This window comes from Taudactylus pleione, unplaced genomic scaffold (assembly GCF_031769625.1).
Source record: "Taudactylus pleione unplaced genomic scaffold, aTauple2 ptg000066l, whole genome shotgun sequence".
NCBI lineage: Eukaryota > Metazoa > Chordata > Amphibia > Anura > Myobatrachidae > Taudactylus > Taudactylus pleione.
Genome location: NW_028284468.1, coordinates 27,101,696 through 27,121,175, shown reverse-complemented (window position 1 = coordinate 27,121,175; position 19,480 = coordinate 27,101,696). Strand labels below are relative to the sequence as shown.

General features: G+C 45.3%; 1 protein-coding gene across 3 annotated transcripts in view; it reads right to left on the bottom strand.

Annotated features, from left to right (window-relative positions):
- Positions 1 to 19,480, bottom strand: part of METTL22 (methyltransferase 22, Kin17 lysine) — a 179,877-nt gene that overhangs the window by 149,063 nt on the left and 11,334 nt on the right. For all 3 annotated transcript variants that reach the window (XM_088466909.1, XM_088466908.1, XM_088466907.1), the window contains exon 3: positions 10,536 to 10,859. In XM_088466909.1, the coding sequence (XP_088323035.1) occupies positions 10,536 to 10,859 (324 nt within the window). The remainder of the gene's footprint in view (positions 1 to 10,535; positions 10,860 to 19,480) is intronic.

Here is a 19,480-nt window from a genome sequence, read left to right as displayed (position 1 = left end):
CCGTGCTGCCCCCCCTGCAAGGGAATAAGCAGACTTCAGGCAGATTTCTACCTTGCGGTCCGTAGCATCCTTAAGGGAGGACATGGATGGCATCGGCAATGTGGCACTACGGACAAGACGGGTCACGTGAGAATCCACCTGTGGAGGGGATTCACACTTAGCAAAATAATTATCCGCGAACGGATAAGCCACCGCCAGGCGTCTCTGCGGCTGGTATCTTTTGCCAGGTTGTTTCCACGCCTCCTCTAAATGGTCCACCAACTGACCCGAAAGAGGAAAGACTGTGGCATCGCCCTTCACATCTTTGAAAAAGGCATACTTAGATTTAGCCGCTGGGGGAACTTCGTCCTCAATCACCAAGGCTGTGCGGACCGCCCGAATAAGTCCAGGAATATATACTTTGGACTTAGCATCAGCGTCCTTAGTATGGAAAGGTTCCTGATCGTAAGGATCCAGAATCTCCCCATCATCAGACGTCCCTTCGTCATCCTCATAAGGAGCGGACAGAGACGCCACCGGCCTTTTATGAGGCCGCATCACAGACTCCCCTTGCAACACATCCGACAAGTGCTGTACAGAACTCGTCAGGGAGTTAACCCACGCTGGCTCCTGAGAACCCGGGAGCGGGGAAATAAGGAGACTGTGGGGTACCACCAATTGTCGTGGGAACCCCTGCATGGGTGACGACACCACAGACTGCTGGGACAAACCCATCGGAGTAAACGCGGGCTGCGGAGCTAACTGGCCCACTAAAGCTGTTAACGCCTGAGCGAAACAAGCCCAGGGCGGCTCCTGTACCGGTGCTGTAACCGTAATAGGCCGCGCCATGGACAAACACTGCCGGCAAAGGCCCTCCGCGCTACCCTCCCCCTCCGCTAACGGTACTTTGCACGTGGTACACTGTAGCCGGAGGGGAAAATCACTTTCAGACATGATGGCACCACGTATGTGACCTCTCTCACCAATTAAGTATTAAATAGGCGAGAGACCACCCTGCAGCACCGCACCGCAAGGGCTTTAGCAGAAAGAACAGGGACAGTAATAAAGCTGACAGTTTAGAGAAGAAAAGTTACAGGCAGCGCTAGCACAGTCACATACAATGCAGAGAAATAACAATTCCTGCACTAACAGCGCTGATCACTCAACTACACAGACACAGGGCCTGGTAGGACACAGCGCTGCATACACAGACCTGAGCCACAGCGGAGGAGAGGTATGCGGGGGGACCCAGACCACGATGCTTCCTTCCAGACTTCCAGCAGCGTTCACCATGCGTTGCAGAGAAGATGGCCGCCGAGGAGCAGAGAGAAGCTGGCCTGGGGGAGGAGCGCTGACACAAGACCAGTCAGCACAGTGCAGAGAGGGCTGTGTGCAGCGGGGGAGGCGCCGGCTGTGAGACAGGGAAGGCGCGCTCCCCTGGCATGCATTTAACCCCTGGGACGCCGCAGCGCTACCGCTCTGCTGCGGTCCGCTGTCCCAGGGGGTAGTGGAAGCGCAGGTTGGTCGCCTGGCTCCACGCTGCAGCCAGTCCCCAGGGAGCCCCCTGCCTGGGGACTTAGGACCATGTGATCAGCGGGGACCCACCGCGGAACCCCGCTGCTTACCTCTGTCCCCCTTGAATCCGGCCATGGTCCGGAACATCTGGGGTCACCGCTAGCTGTGACCCCAGACGCCCACCAGCATCCCCGGATCAGTACCGGCGTTCTGGTACCGGCGGGGTGTAGGGAAGACAGCATGGACGTCAGGACTGACTGTCCATGCTGTTCATCCAGATGTGCAGCCACAGCTGCATGAAGAAAAAGCTTCAGGGGCTCTTCTAGCCCCCACTCCAACAGGTGCACCCGACTCCGGCCGGGCACCAAACTAAACTGAGGTGCCTTGGCCCGGGGGCGGGGTATAGGAGGGGGACCTAGTGCATCCTGGGAGGCTGAAAGCTTAACTCTTTGGTGCCCTGCGACTGACGTCACACCTATACCCCAAGGTATCCTGTGGATACCCTATGGACCCTGAAGTAGAAAAAAGTATGTAGCATAGGAATCGCCTTAGGTTGCACCTGGCATCTCACACCATATGGTGCAAAAAGCATAGATGTATGAGGACGTATCTGTAGAGGTACATAAGAGAGGGCTCATCTCGCTCCAGCCCTGACAATACCACCCTTCATTGCTTCTGAACAATTGTACCCAAAAGTTAGAGCTTCCATACAATGCAAAGAACATTCTATTAACTGCCATACAATACAGAGAACATGCTAGTTACTGCTACACTTTACCAAGAGCATCCCAGAGACAGCCATGTAACACAGAGAACAGTTCACTGCACATATCCAGCCTATGCGTAGGCTAAAGTTTACACAGGGTTCCTCTTCCTCCCCCCTCCTCTGCCATGGGGGACACACTATATACCCCTAAGAGGAGTTGGCACCTATGAAAATCCTGCATTGTGAACATATTATAAAGCTACTTGGCAAAATAAAGGGAGAAGGTATTTCGTGAACTGGAGGATCTCTGCAATATATAGTACAGCCAGCATTTGGGGTTTATTTTACAATGTGTGTCTGCTGCAGCTTTTATTTAAAATTTCTATTTTTATATCAAAAAGTGCTTGTTTTACTTTGCGCTCCTCAATAATGGCTGTGACTTCAAAAATCTATAGCCAAAATGTTCCCAGATTTCTCAAAACATGATAACCTCATACCAAAATCACTTAACGATTTGCCGACTAGAACAAAAAAAATTATGGTATTTGTACACAGATTTCTCAAAATTGAACTTTTCACTGTAAATACAGTTTGGCTTTTGGTGGTAGCAATGTATGGGGCCCAGCAATATAAGACCGTGAGAAAAATTCATGTATGAGATAGTTTTCAGTAATGCTGCAGAACATTTCCTAAACTGAAAGGTTTATGTAGTAAAGAAGGATCAGGGTGTTTGTAACACAGGCCTAGTGACACAAGTGAAAACAATGTTTGTATTCCAGCTGGGAAGTCTAGCAAGACTTTTCTATATTCTTGTGACTCATAAAAGACACGTACAAACGTAATACCCATAGCAAAATGATTGTACTGTATTTGCATAATCTAAAGAAAGATAAACTATATTGTATTTGTATAATGTATCTGTCATATAATTCATTTGCAGGGTTTCAGAATATATGTAAATAACATGAAATTTAAATCAACATTGGAAGCAATTTCTTTAATATCTGTTATATCTTATGAAATGTGTACTGAGTGCTCCAAAAAGCAAATGTCCTCCTTCCATATCTCACTGTCCTTACTTTGAGTTACCCTGCCGACAATCGCATACCGCTGCAAAAAAACACACGGCGCAGAGCCAGTTAGAGCTTCCTCATTTGGATGGGCGCCAGGTTAATACAAAACACATAATACTCAGCCTCAGTGTGAGAAGCACAACAGCGCCCCATAGTCATCAAAGGAGGCCACAGATGGGTGAAAGAACAAGCGTTCGGTCGGTCGAGTGCAGTTGATCAGCTAAAAAGCTGATCTGTGGCACCTTTAATAAGGTGGCTGGATTAAAAAAAAAACACAATGAAAAAACAAAAACAGTATATTACATCAAACAGCCCCATTTACCTGTCGTCCCACTGGGAAAACTGACGGTGGGGCCTATTTACAATCTACCCCCTGCTGGTGTTACTGAGAAAATGGCAAACAGGTGGTCTTCTCCAGGAACAGAAAACAGCAATTGTTATTACAATGGTACATGCTCACTACTGTCCCAAGCTTCATTCTGTACCAAGGTCACTCCTCTTGCCAAAGCTCAATTCTTTTCCTACTAGACCAGGGGTTCCCAACCACGGTCCTCAAGGCACACTAACAGTCCAGGTTTTGAGGATAGACATACTGGAGCACAGGTGACTTAAGTAGTACCTCAGTTATTTTGATTTAACCATCTGTGATCAAGCTTAGATATCATCAAAACCAGGACTGTTAGTGTGCCTTGAGGACCGAGGTTGGGAATCACTGTACTAGACTGTACGTTTTTACGTATCCATTTATTTTTTCTACCTTGTATTTCCCTTTTATGAATTATCTGCATTTCTCACTGTCCATAATAGAGGTACATGTGCAAATTGAGGGGCACCGTGTTTGCACTGCTCAACAGACGAGGGGGGTTTACACGTGCGCTCCCGTATGTGGATACATGCTGCAAGGGGAGGAAAAAAATGGGGGGGGGGGGGTTTGTGGGAGAAATGTATGTATATATGATGGTGGGGTGAGGGGTGAGAGGAACGGGGTGGGGGGGGGGGGAAAGGGGGGGGGGGAGGTGACAGGGGAGGGGAGGTGGGAAAGCGGAATATGGGTGGTTATGTAATAACAATAGATGGCGTGTATTAGTGTTTGTCTACTGTGTGGGTGTTGTTGGTGTGTAATGAAAAGCCAGACACTTGAGATCGAATCCAACCTGTTTATTGGTGAGTCACAGTGCTCCCCAGGCGGTATCGTGAATGAGATTGGGGTTGAGTGGCGGGTTTAGTGATTTCCTGGTCAGGGAGTTGGTGAGCCCTTTTAGGGGGCTCCTTTTCGTGCGGCCCTTACTTCTGCACGTCCCCTCTGCTGGACCTATGGTCACAGTCTTAGAGGACCAGGATAGTGATGATGTCTATGATAAAGTCCCGTGAAGTGGCAGTGGCGGCGTCCCGCACTGATGTTGTAGTTACCTACCGGTAGGTTGCAGTCTCTAGTCCTTGTACAGATGTCGTGTACTCCGGTATCGGTCCGGTGGTCACTGGCACCCTGCGAGCCCGCAGGGTGTGCCGGACGGGCGCTCGTCACTGCTTTGTGATAGGGGATGATGCGGCGGTCCGCGTTCGTAATTCTGTGCCACCTTGCCGTGGAGTTGATGATGGGGTACAAGGTGGGGTAGTGCAGTAGTCCTGTGCAGGGGTGTGTTGCCTCCAACGCGTTTCGGCCTTAAGCCTTCTTCAAGGAGTTACTGATAGTATGAATGTGAGCATGCTATATAGGTGGAAGGTGGGTGTGTGGGCGTGGCCTGTGGGTTGTGTAGCCTATCGTGACAGCAGTGTTAGCAGGTGTGGGCTGTATTGGGTGGGGTGGGGCAGTGTGAGTGATTGACATTGATACAGACTAATCATTGGTGGTAATGGTATATTGTGCAAGCGGGGGGTGTGTGTGTCAGCGCGCGTGTAGTACACCACGCGTAATGGCCGGGCTGCCCGGCGGTGAGCGTTGCCGTGGGAGCGTCGGGTATCCCTCTGACGTCACCTCCCACGTGCACGTCGCTAACATGTGGTCCGTGTTGGCCAGGGGTGTGGCAAGTCATGTGACGCATAGACGCAGGCATCCTCCTGCGTCGAGCGTCACATGGTGTACATGGGCCTATCAGGGAGGGGGTTCGCGGTGGCAGCGTCCTGGTCTCCATGGTGACGCTAGCTTGCCGGGACCAGACTACAGAGGTGCTGTATGCGGCAGGCGTCTTGCGTATAGCGCCTATAATGGGGGTTTATATTGTATGGAGAGGGGATTGAATAAAGTATAAAGTATACAATACATATTTAAGTGGTATTGTGTGTCTGTAATTTCATATATAGGTATATGGGTGCGCGTGATGGGAACCGTTGGATGGGTGGCCCAATGCTGCCAAAATGCGGTGTGTGCATGTTGAGATTCTGGTTATGTCCCCTGTGTACAGGTTACCCCTTATGTTAGTGTAATATGGGCAGGTGCTTGTGTCGTGGAGTCTGTTATTCTGGGTGCGTCAGAGTTACAGTTAAGTGGTAGGGACATGGTTATGGACAGAGTTACAGTCAAGCGGTAGGGACATGGTGGTTACGGAGGGGGGGGGATTTGGAAAAAGGAGGGGTAAGGAAAGGGGGGGGGGGGTTTGATTGAGGGTTGATATCTAGTTACGTATTCTGGTGAATGTGGGCTGGGTGGCTTGGTGCCATCATACTGTGGTGGGTGCGTGGGGGCGCTAAATCTTAAGAGTTGTGTATTCTGTGACCTGATCAGGTATGCATTGTTGGTCTGATAATCTGGGTGTGTCAACACTGATGTCCAGTGTCGGTGATGTGGAGACGGTGGTTGTGAGGGACGTGTCATAACGTCTAACTGAGTGTTGACAAATGTCTTGTATTGGTTGATGTGGGAATTGTCTCATGATGCATATGTTATCATCATGTGCATGTCCGTGTCCTATGTGAAGGTGATGTATAACTTGCTAATTGATGTGTGTGTGGGGTGGTACCATAGTTGTGTTGTATGTACACGCTCTTGGTGTGACGGAGTGTTGGTTGTAACATGTGAGTTACTCTTGTAGTGTCATTATGGGAGTGCATTGTTTAGGCATTGTGTGCGATGTGGTTCATAATGGTTAACCTTATATGTAGTAAAATGGTCGGGTACTCTCGGGTGATTGTTGGGTTGTGGGTGTGTTGCATGGTCCGTACCTCCCTAGTGGGTTGAGCCTAACGGGTTATTACTGATTTTATTTCATTGTCAATGTTTAGGCCTTTTGGTGCGAATGTTTGCATGGTGAAGATCCACTTGAGTTCTTCTTTATTTATTCTTTTTAGTATGTCCCCTCCTCTCCAGTTCTTGCTCAGAGCCTTGATGCCTATAAAGGTCATACCTTTTGTGTTACTGGCGTGTCTTTCTTGGAAGTGTAGGGGGACGTTGTGGGTATCTGTCTTGTTTACTATGCCTCTAATGTGCTCTGCGATTCTAGTTTTGAGGGGTCTGATAGTGCGTCCTATATATTGACGATTGCAGGGACATTGTAGCATGTATATCACATGATTGGTGTTGCATGTTATGTGTTCTTGGATATTGTAAGTTTTTCCTGTTTGTGATGAAGAGAATGAGGTTGTTGGTTTGGTGCTCCTATGTCCTAGTGTTCGGCAGTTAGTGCATGTTCCGCAATGGTAGAAGCCCTTCTTCAAGGGTTCTTGATCTATGGTAATTTGTGTCAGCGAAGTCGGGGGTATGTGGTTGTGAACTAATTTGTCTTTGATGTTTGGTGCTTTGCGGTATATTACCTTTGAGTGTGTGGGAAGTATCGTTGCCAGTGTGTCGTCCTTAAGTAGTAAATTCCAGTGTTTCTTGATTACCTGTTTTATCTTGGTAGCACTGGTGTTGTACTGCGTTATGAAGGGTATATCATTGGTGTGTTGTTGTTTGTCAGGTTTGTATTGTAATAGGGGTGAGCGTCCCACGTTGCCTATTTTGTCCAGAGTATCTTGGAGTGTTTTGTTGTCGTACTTTTTGGCTATGAATTGCTCCTTCATTCGTATCCCTTGTTCGTGGTAGTCTTTTAGTTTGGTACAGTTTCGTCTGATGCGTTTGAATTGGCTGTTAGGTATGTTTTGGAGCCAGTTTGGGTGATGTCCACTATCTGATAGGATGAAACTGTTGACGTCTACTGGTTTGTGAAATGTCTTGGTATGTATTTTGTGTTCGTCGATGAAGATGTGTAGGTCCAGAAAGTTGACGTCTGTTTTACTGTATTGTGTTGTGAAGTTCAGATGTCTGTCATTGTCATTGATGTGAGCTAAGAAGTCTGTGAGAGTGTTGAGTGATCCTTGCCAAATGCAAAACACATAGTCTATAATATCAGTAATAACCCGTTAGGCTCAACCCACTAGGGAGGTACGGACCATGCAACACACCCACAACCCAACAATCACCCGAGAGTACCCGACCATTTTACTACATATAAGGTTAACCATTATGAACCACATCGCACACAATGCCTAAACAATGCACTCCCATAATGACACTACAAGAGTAACTCACATGTTACAACCAACACTCCGTCACACCAAGAGCGTGTACATACAACACAACTATGGTACCACCCCACACACATATCAATTAGCAAGTTATACATCACCTTCACATAGGACACGGACATGCACATGATGATAACATATGCATCATGAGACAATTCCCACATCAACCAATACAAGACATTTGTCAACACTCAGTTAGACGTTATGACACGTCCCTCACAACCACCGTCTCCACATCACCGACACTGGACATCAGTGTTGACACACCCAGATTATCAGACCAACAATGCATACCTGATCAGGTCACAGAATACACAACTCTTAAGATTTAGCGCCCCCACGCACCCACCACAGTATGATGGCACCAAGCCACCCAGCCCACATTCACCAGAATACGTAACTAGATATCAACCCTCAATCAAACCCCCCCAAACCCCCCCCCATTTCCTTACCCCTCCTTTTTCCAAACCCCCCCCCTCCGTAACCACCATGTCCCTACCGCTTGACTGTAACTCTGCCCATAACTCTGTCCATAACCATGTCCCTACCACTTAACTGTAACTCTGACGCACCCAGAATAACAGACTCCACGACACAAGCACCTGCCCATATTACACTAACATAAGGGGTAACCTGTACACAGGGGACATAACCAGAATCTCAACATGCACACACCGCATTTTGGCAGCATCGGGCCACCCATCCAACGGTTCCCATCACGCGCACCCATACACCTATATATGAAATTACAGACACATAATACCACTTAAATATGTATTGTATACTTTATACTTTATTCAATCCCCTCTCCATACAATATAAACCCCCATTATAGGCGCTATACGCAAGACGCCTGCCGCATACAGCACCTCTGTAGTCGGGTCCCGGCAAGCTAGCGTCACCATGGAGACCAGGACGCTGCCACCGCAAACCCCCTCCCTGATAGGCCCATGTACACCATGTGACGCTCGACGCAGGAGGATGCCTGCGTCTATGCGTCACATGACTTGCCACACCCCCCGGCCAACACGGACCACATGTTAGCGACGCGCACGTGGGAGGTGACGTCAGAGGGATACCCGACGCTCCCACGGCAACGGTCACCGCCGGGCAGCCCGGCCATTACGCGTGGTGTACTACGCGCGCGCTGACACACACACCCCCCGCTTGCACAATATACCATTACCACCAATGATTAGTCTGTATCAATGTCAATCACTCACACTGCCCCACCCCACCCAATACAGCCCACACCTGCTAACACTGCTGTCACGATAGGCTACACAACCCACAGGCCACGCCCACACACCCACCTTCCACCTATATAGCATGCTCACATTCATACTATCAGTAACTCCTTGAAGAAGGCTTAAGGCCGAAACGCGTTGGAGGCAACACACCCCTGCACAGGACTACTGCACTACCCCACCTTGTACCCCATCATCAACTCCACGGCAAGGTGGCACAGAATTACGAACGCGGACCGCCGCATCATCCCCTATCACAAAGCAGTGACGAGCGCCCGTCCGGCACACCCTGCGGGCTCGCAGGGTGCCAGTGACCACCGGACCGATACCGGAGTACACGACATCTGTACAAGGACTAGAGACTGCAACCTACCGGTAGGTAACTACAACATCAGTGCGGGATGCCGCCACTGCCACTTCACGGGACTTTATCATAGACATCATCACTATCCTGGTCCTCTAAGACTGTGACCATAGGTCCAGCAGAGGGGACGTGCAGAAGTAAGGGCCGCACGGAAAGGAGCCCCCTAAAAGGGCTCGCCAACTCCCTGACCAGGAAATCACTAAACCCGCCACTCAACCCCAATCTCATTCACGATACCGCCTGGGGAGCACTGTGACTCACCAATAAACAGGTTGGATTCGATCTCAAGTGTCTGGCTTTTCATTACACACCAACAACACCCACACAGTAGACAAACACTAATACACGCCATCTATTGTTATTACATAACCACCCATATTCCGCTTTCCCACCTACCCTCCCCTGTCACCTCCCCCCCCCCTTTCCCTCCCCACCCCGTTCCTCTCACCCCACCATCATATATACATACATTTCTCCCACAAACCCCCCCCCCCCTTTTTTTCCTCCCCTCGCAGCATGTATCCACATACAGGAGCGCACGTGTAAACCCTCCTCGTCCAACTTGTAATTAACAGGATCTGGTACTCCTGTTCCACGTGCAGCACCACCATAGCCCCACCTTTCTTGCTTTCCCCCCATCTTGCTCCCTAATCTCCCTTCCTCACACACCTTATAGACATACCCTCTAAGACCTAGAGCGCGGACCACTCTGTTCATTACACTGCTCAACAGATAATTTGCACTTTGAAAATGATCTTAAGAGAATTTGACTAATGGTGACTGCTCTGTATATACAGATAATATGTAATTTTACAATAAAATCTTAATTTCGAAAACTTTAAAGGATCATACAAAATTATGATTTATGAAGAGACAAATAGCAATCTTTAAAATCGAGAAGATACAACATTCAACACAAAAAAAGATTGTCCAAACAGACAGTGGCTGTTATAATATATATTATACATCGAGAAAACAGTCTATTTCCAGAGTCAATGTACGTAGTACTATAGTAACACAGAATTATGTATCAAACTACAAAAATAAATACGTTGGTAGGTAAGAGAGGCTTGGGAATCAAACAAATGAAGAATTTGTAGGCCTAGCAAACTACTAAATGTCCATTCTGCTGCTTGCAATATGTCACTTACCTATTCTAACCACATCACAAGTGCTGTACACAGGCTGCTCCTCCTCACTTTGTTCTTGACTTCCTATTGTAAGTATAGTTGGACATACGACATTGCGAGAACAAGTCTGTGATTTGTCCCTGCCAGAAAGAGACTGCGGTCTTCTCTGTACCTCAAGATCTCCATCATCATCAAGTAGCACTTCTATTGCTTGTTTAGTAAGAAATGACTCATCTCCACAACACAATTCTTCTGTTTCTTCATAGGCTCTATCCCTTTCTTGCTCGCTATCTGCAGCCTCCAATATGTTGTTTTCCCAAAGGATCTTAAACTGTGTTTGAAAAACTGCAGATGAAATATGAACACAATATATAAACGGTGTGACAAAAATATGTAAATCTGAAGAACAAGTACTAAACCACAAGCTTTAATAAAATATATGATGGACTATAATCCTCTAAAGGAATCTCCTGAGGCTCTCACACAAATTGAATGAGTGCTGGTATAACGAACATTTAATAAAATCATTGTTGAAATTTCATATTTCCCAAGTTGGGATGAAATGAAAACCTGACAACATGAATATGAGGCAAACTTGGGGCAGCCGTGTCAGGTGGGGGAAGGAAACATCCAGCTTTCCCTGCATCTCTGCTTTAATAGATCATTGGTGATCCATTCATACATTTGCATGTCCCCCCAAAATACAAAGTGAATACGTATTACAAAATAAATAACATTTTGAAAGGTTTGTCTTTCATTATGTGTGAAAATGGCTCATGTGTGTAGCAAAAATGCATTTTAGCCATGCTGAATGCCTGTGGTCCAAATCTACATAAGATGTCATTAATGCAATTTATGGCCCCTATGTTTTCTTTTGCTTTTTACTGTACATAATTTCCGATGATCATATGAACTATATAGTTAACTTTTTGCAAAGATAGTAAAACAAATTGAAGATTAAGATCATTTACTACAGTAAGTGCAAAATGGCATGAAAAAGTAGCTATTGAAACACTGTGTGTCCTCAGTTTGTATAAGTCTTTCTGGATATCTGAGAAAAAAGCAAGATGGCAGCATTAGTGGAGTAGCCAGGAGCAGCTCAAGGGGCAGGCTGGCAGGGTTTTCGCCCAGGGCACTGTGGCCTGGGAGTGCAACCTCAACCACCCCACCAGTGCTAACTAGCCAAATCTTGTGACTAGCTTGTCACAAGATATGGCTGAGATATTAATTATTAGAGGTAAATTTACTAACGTGAGAGTTTTTAGAAGTGGAGATGTTGCCCATAGCAACCAGATTCTAGCTATTATCTTCTAGAAGGTGCTAGTTAAATAGAATCGGATTGGTTGCTACGGGCAACATCTCCACTTGTAAAAACTCTCACTTTAGTAAATTTACCCCTTATAGTGGATATTTTATATAGTCAGCGGAACAGGCATATACTTTCTATTCTGACTTCTAGCAATGGTTATGTGTATACATAAACCATCCTAAAGCCGCTTGTTTCATATACTAAAGGACACATGGAAAAATTTCAACTTACTGGTCAACTAGTGTCCACTCTAGGTCCGGCAACAGGCAGGGAGCCGGACCTAGAGCTAGGGCATATCTGCACGCGCCTTAGTCGCGCATGTGTCGAAAAGGAAGCAGGACCAATGAAAAGGGGGCATGTCTTTATGACGCGTCACCTTTTCGTCTTTCTTGGGGGCGTGCCTGGTACTTACGGACATGCCGGGCAGCCCCCAAGCGTCGCAGTCACTGTGAATGGATGCTGGGAGCATGTGCCCGGCGTCCATTCACCGGCGGTGACCGCTGCCCTACTAGTTTTCCCACCCGAGGGACACTGCTGCCCGCAGGTGGAGGACAGAACCAGTCTAGTGGGAACGCTTGTCAACTGTCTCTGGTTGCATATTTGTATACTGAATATAGGAGACCTGCCCTGCAAATTTGAATGTGCAAAAAATTTTGTTTTTAGTAAACTGATGTTTTGGTGGAGCACAGCCCAGTTTTATCATGATAACAGAACAGTGAAACACATACTCGGCCTGATTCAGAGGTGGACGCTAATGCTGCTGCGACTGCATCTTTATCCATAGAACAACTGAGCCTTTATGCTAATGCTGCAGCCAATGGGATTTGTGCAGAAATGCCAACCGGCTATGGCGCTAATCTGAGTCGCACCATAGGCCACACATCAGTTGCACCATCAGACATTGCACCAGAAAGTTCGCCTGAACACGGCTGCCAGCATCAGTGCAACTGTGGAAAAAGCAGCAGTCTCTGACCGTGACATGCCCGCCTCTGGCTAGTCAATACCCTGTTACTACCTAGAAACGCCCATTGAAATTGCCCTGCATCCAAATTTGTTCTGCGGTTTTCAGTGGTAACCATAAGGATGCATATGCAAGCTGAAAACATTGCCCGCTTGCACTGGACAGACACTGCGTCCACCTGTTAGAAATACTGTGTGCCACAGTATTTATAACACTCAACCATTAGAAAGTTGATTAAAAATTGATGCCAAACAATTTGGGAGTCACTCACTCCTGTGATCTGTGCAGGTGAGTACACAAAGAAAATAAAATGAAAGACCTCTGGCTGTTTAGTGCGACAGTACATGTGACCACTGCTGATAAAACAAGAGAAGGAAACACTAATGCACTGTAAGAGGTGTGGCAGAGGGTAACAACTAACAGGTATTTGCTCTAAAGTTCACCATTGCTAGTGACCAAAGTTAAACATTCCAGTGATGTTTCCTATGATGATTAAGATATAGGAAAAAGAAAAAAAAAAAGTTTATATATTTACCATAAAAACTACAGCTATAAACTGTTAGAGAATGTAGAAACACATACGTAAGGAAAAGAAAGTGATCACTGGTATAAATGTGCTGTTTGGCCAATTTGCGTTAATGACCTCAGTTTACAAAAGATCGTCTAAACCCCAGAGCTTTTTATCTACACTAGGATTACCTCGGATTACTAAAATCTCCATTATTTTTTCCCATGCAGTACACAAATAATTCACATTTGATTATAAGATTGCCTTTAAACACAAAAGTTTTTTGTTTTGTTTTTAGAACTAGAAATTGATGCACAGGGGCTTAAAGGATTTCCTCTCCATTAACGTTTATTTAACAATCATTCTTATGCTCTATTTAGAAGTGTATTATTTTATTGATAAAATAGAACAGCTCCTTGGAAATGGGGCCGGTTTAGAGTGCAGGCTGTCAAGATCTAGGGCTGATTGAGGAGTTTGTAAGGGGGGGGGGGGGGGGCGGGGAGAATCACACAGCTGTATTTTATTTATTGTTAATGTTAATTAATTTAATTGGCTAATTCATTCTAAGGGTTTTTTTTTACTAAGCATCATGTTCTAATACCCGGCACTTCTGATCTGGTCTTTGCTCGAAATGTAAAAGGCCAATGCTTTTACTAGCTGTGTTTTCCATAAACATGATCTGAAGTGCCGGGTTTTAGAACTCAATGCATAGTACAGTAAATAAACCCCTAAGTGGTGTAGAGTAGTGTACATCCTGGACATCAGCTAGAATTGAATGGACAAATAAAGTTCTGTGCCACTTGCTTTTTGAAAGCATCAACACACATTATTATCGATTGCATGTGAATCTCATACCAATTTCTAGCATTTAGAAGTATGTGTGGTGTGCACCTGCGTTCTTAAAAAAATGCAATGCCAATGTGTAACCAGGCATATATCCCAGGGTCCTGCAGCAGCATAGTTTTTGTGGGCAGCTGTCAAGTTCATCACAAGAGAAGAAGGTAAGAAGCTGACAGGGATGTGGGACATGTGGAGAGCCCACTCCTGTGGAGGTGGCATGGCACAGGGGAACATGTTGGGAACAAGCAGATGGGGCCAAATGCTTGTAGCATATAGGGCACACAAAGGGTCATGTCGGGGAGACTATAGATATTTGGGGAACAATGCTGCTGTGGGGGGATTGTCACAAATGCTGGGGGCATTTGTGGGACATGTGGGAAACACACTGATGTGTAGGGGACATGTTATAGACATTTTGGGCATAGGAGGTAGGGAAAATGATGCTGGGGCATATGTGGAGCATGCAGTTGGGGGACAGGTGGGGGTATTTTGGGCACGGGGGGAATGTGGGGAAGATGCTGCTGGGGAGACAGATGCTGGGTGAGTTTGGGGCACGGGGCATTTGGGGAAAAACGTGCTGTGGAATGAACATGTCAAAGATGCTGTTGGCATATGTGGCACAGGGGGCATGTGGGGAGCAGATTCTGTGGTTATTTTGTGGCAGAAAGTGGGGCATGTCACAGACATTTAGGGAGCAGGGGGGCATGTGGTTAACAGTCTGCAAGGGGGCAAATTATGGGAGCATTTTGGGCACTTGGGGGCATGATGCAAACACACTGCTGAAGGGTGGCAGATGCTGGGGGTATATAGGGCATACAGGTGGGAAATACCTGGCTGCAGAGGGGACATGTTATGGGGAACCTGGGGCCATGTGGGTCAGACAGAATTTTGCGGGAAAATCTGGTGGGAAGGTCTACCATGCAATTGAAGGGGTGGGCATGTGAGAGAAATGGTGTTCAGCTTGATGTAATAGATGGTCTAGGCAGGGCTATATGTCCAAAAAGCTTCTTGCATACGACCTCTACTCACCATCCACATATACACTCATCCACCATGTATACCTCCACAGTTTACTCGACCAGAGCCTCCATCTTCTGTGTGTCTCTACATGTAACCCAGCCTGTATGTGTGTGTATGTCTCTATATGTAACCCTTCTGTGTGTCTATATGTAACCTGCCAGTATGTGTTTTCGTCTTTTTCATGTGAAGCCTATGTGTTTTATTTTTTAAGTACTATGGGGGCCATTTAAAAAATAAATAAATTCCTATCTGTGCAAATGTATTTTTTTATTTCTGCGGGGGTCTATGTAAGTGCAGTAAGGAAATTGTGGCACTCAGCGTCTTAATATAAATTCAGTAAGTTTTAATCCGATGTTTCGGGCCACAGCCTGTCATCAGGGATATCTATCATCTCATATCATATCCATCGATCTATCGCTGCAAGGATCCGGCACTCATGAAAGAAAAAGATTAATAAATTTGACATTTCTAATGATACTGCCTTGACCTAGCAGCTTTATAACCTTTTTACATAAGACCTCTGGAGTGCCGCCTCATATATATATATATATATATATATATATATATATACATACACACACATAATATATTTGCTGGTGGGGGCACCAGTCAAAATTTTGCCTAGGGCACCAAATTGTCTAGGGCCGGCTCTGCACATCAGATGTTGTATTAAAATGAATGGAATCCAAATCTGACTGCAAACACATAAGAAGTCAGATATCGTCATCTGACAAATGGGAAAGCGCATCATTCATCGTTGCAGGGACACATGTCAGATTTTCTTTCAGATATGAACGATTGAACGATTTTTCTAATCGTTATTGTTCAAATCTGAAGGAAAATCTGACCTTTTGTATGCACCATTACATTGTTTCAGCAATATAAAAAAAAAACAGCGGTCTTGGTTGAAGGTCTATATTAGTGAACAAGGAAAGGAGGGGGATGTGAGTTTTTCAAACTCGATTAATACAGGTCAACTCAAGTGTCCAGGTGAAAAGCATGCTATTTATAGCCATTTTACATTTTTTCACCAGAAGACATCAGAAAAGGTAACAATAGCTATGCAGATAAAATGCAAATTAAGGGGATATCATTTGCAAATCTCACATTTCAATAGAACATTTATGTGGAGTTAAAAATACATCCTCATTTCATGTGTCCCATTTCTAGTTTCTAATGTCTTTATTATATCTTTAGACTTGCACCAATAAATGTGTCTTCTAGTATAAACTACTCATTGCTGCAAAAGGCATCCGACTGAAACTTGAAGCTGGCCACACAACCCGGTTATTGTTCCAACCAGCAACCTACTCGGCTGGTTAAACAATTGGGTTATATATGGAAGTAAACTTCTGGCGATTGCTCTCAAATGCCGAAAAACATCTAAAAACAGTAATCAGAGAAGTTGAATAAATCAAACAGGTTGGTACAAAATCCCAGCGGTCAGAATCCAGACAGAGACAATGATGGCTCCGTAATCCCGATGGTCAAAATTCCGTCGTATGTTGTTGAGTATTCTAACCTGTACCCTAAACTTCCCCCTAACCCACGCCTCCTGCAGCCTAACCCTATCTCACCCCTCCCGCAGCCTAACCGTAACCCAACCCTAAGCCAACCCTCTCACAGCGTTACCCTAACCGCCTCTTCCAGCAGCCTAACCTTAACCCTCCACTCCCGTAGCCTAACCCTAACTCTCTCCCCAGTGCCTAACCCTGATACAGATGTGTCCTCCTACATCTAGCCTCAATACGCCACACAGTGCACCTTCCCTTGTGTAAGTGAGACACCAGGTCCCATTCAACTCTGCTAGCGTTGGGCATCATTTCTTGCTAAAATGCATCTAAGTCCCAATGCGATTCAACTAGGAAGCATATCAAATTAATCAGCAAAGTATGCTGCTGTGTCCTAGTCGCAAAGCATTGCGATTCAGATGCATTTTCGTAAGGATACATCTGTACTTACCATTCGAATTCCGGAGTCAGTATTCTGATGACTGTCGGTTTCCCGAGCCGGTATTCTGACCGCCGGAATCCTGAGCGCTGGGATGCGAACTACATACCAATCAAACATGCTTGATTTAATCTACCGAACTGAATGATAATCATTCACTGTAGGGGGGACTTTCTCCCCAACTGAACTTTAAGTTGAATTTTAAGAGATGGACACTGTCCACTTCTACTTCTGTTGACTAGTGCAGCAGAGCACAGTAAATACTCATGAAGCCTTCAGCCTGGACATATGAACTGTGTGCTCTGAAACTATGAGGCTGAGAAAAAGACTTCCCGCACAGTGCTAAACAGGGGGTGGGTTTGTGTGACAAGCTGCTAGTCAAGGAGGGACATGTGTGACAAGTTTCTGTGCAAGGGTGGACAAGTGTGACAAGTTTCTGTATAGGTATGTTTGAAAAGCTGGTGGGCTTTAGAGGTATGTTTGAAAAGAGGGGGGGGGTGACAATGGATGCAAAAGAGGGTCTAATGACATATGTAAAAATCATTTTACTTTTTAATATATTTTTTTTAAACAACAGAAGTAGGTGGACACGGTATTGTTCAGTTAGAGAGAAGGTGGTTGGTCTGATTAACTAGCTGGTTAGGTGTAGAGAGAACACTTCATGGTCATCTAGTTGGTTAGTTGGATGAAAAGCTGGATGTGTGGCCAGATTTCTGGTCTAGATTAATCCCTCCCTTACATGTACTGTACCTGTGATGGCCTATAAGTTGATATGAGAAACTGTCATTCTGAGTATCACTGTACTGAGAGGCATATATGTGATCAGTAGCTGGAGTGTATGCTGATCCTTGTAGTGCCAAATTGGAGTATCTTTGTGTACCTCCAGGTGAGTTAGCTCTCAATTTAAAAATACATACACATAAGAGCCAAAGTAAGGTGCCATTATCAAGTAGCGTAGGGGTCAAGGTGCAAAGACGCCTTGCAGTGGCTGCATTTCTATTATCATGTATGATGTAAATCACTTTTGCTGGCCTATTCAGAGTGCTGGGGGAATTAGTTTTTTTCATGTCTAGATTAACCCCTCCTTTCCGTGCACCTGTGATTGGCCTATAAATTGATTTGAGTAACTACCAAATCAAGCTTTAGGCTAATACCAGATCTCCACCACCTCTCTCATTTGCAGGAACAGGGAACGGCCCACTAAAATCATTTAATTAAAAGTCAAGTAAATTTATTTTCCCGCAAAACATTTATATGCATTATATCCCACATTTAGGGGCTGATTCTACATGCAAAGTGGCTGCAGTTGTGGGCAGCTGTGGAAGCCTGATTTACTATTTTATGCTAAGGCAAGAATTAGGGTTAATGCGTCTGCAAGTGGAATGCATTGTCACGCATGGACTTTACGCCAGCCCCTATATCGCCCTCATTAGTATCAGTACTTCAGAAACGGGCTTTCCTTTTTCATATGCATGACTCAGAATCACATGGAGCATTACATGCACTCCCACAAGATAGGGCAGGTATGTGCGCTCATACTGTTGCCACCCCGGAATTGTCCAATTGCACTAAAACACAGATCCGGCAAAGTTCTGTCCGCCTCAGAATAGCACGGACATAAGCATATATACATATTTACATTTGTGCATGCGCTGTATGCTAAAACGCACCATTTGCAACTGTGCACAGAGATTCGCCCCACTCAGAATCAGGCCCTTCGTAAGCAACCCCTAATCTGCTAAGCTCCTACTATAAGACGGAACATCATGTTGCACACCCACAGTCCTTCCCATCCTATAGGTAAGGAATTTACCCATACAAATAGGCATGGAACTAGAAAAATAGATAAATTAATGAAATGCTATTTTTGCCACTTGCTCCTGCATATTTGAAACATTGTGAATGGTCTCTATCATAGGTTTTCCATTTGACTTCTCTATATTTGGGTGGAAATCTGCTTCAAGCACTTCTTTAAATATTAAATACGAATATGTACAGTACATTAGGCAAAGAAAATTACTAACTGTTTTCATAGGGAGAGACAAAATTGGCATTGCTTTGTATAAATATGTATTACTTCTATATTAGTTACACAATTATTACTCGACAGTTATACTGCAATTCACTGGTACCTTATATCATTGGTAATAGATGACACTGTATTAACCCAATAATATGATTCTAAAGTCCATAAGCTTACTGAAGATGTAGGTATTTTATAAAACATTTAACATTTACTAGAATAAAAATTGACAGTAACTAAATTCTGTAATCTCTGAATGCTGTTATTAAAAGGGATGAAAAAAATAGTTCACTTCGGTAATGGTCTCTTTAAAAACTCATAATACAACACAATAAATGAACAACTGAAGTCTTAT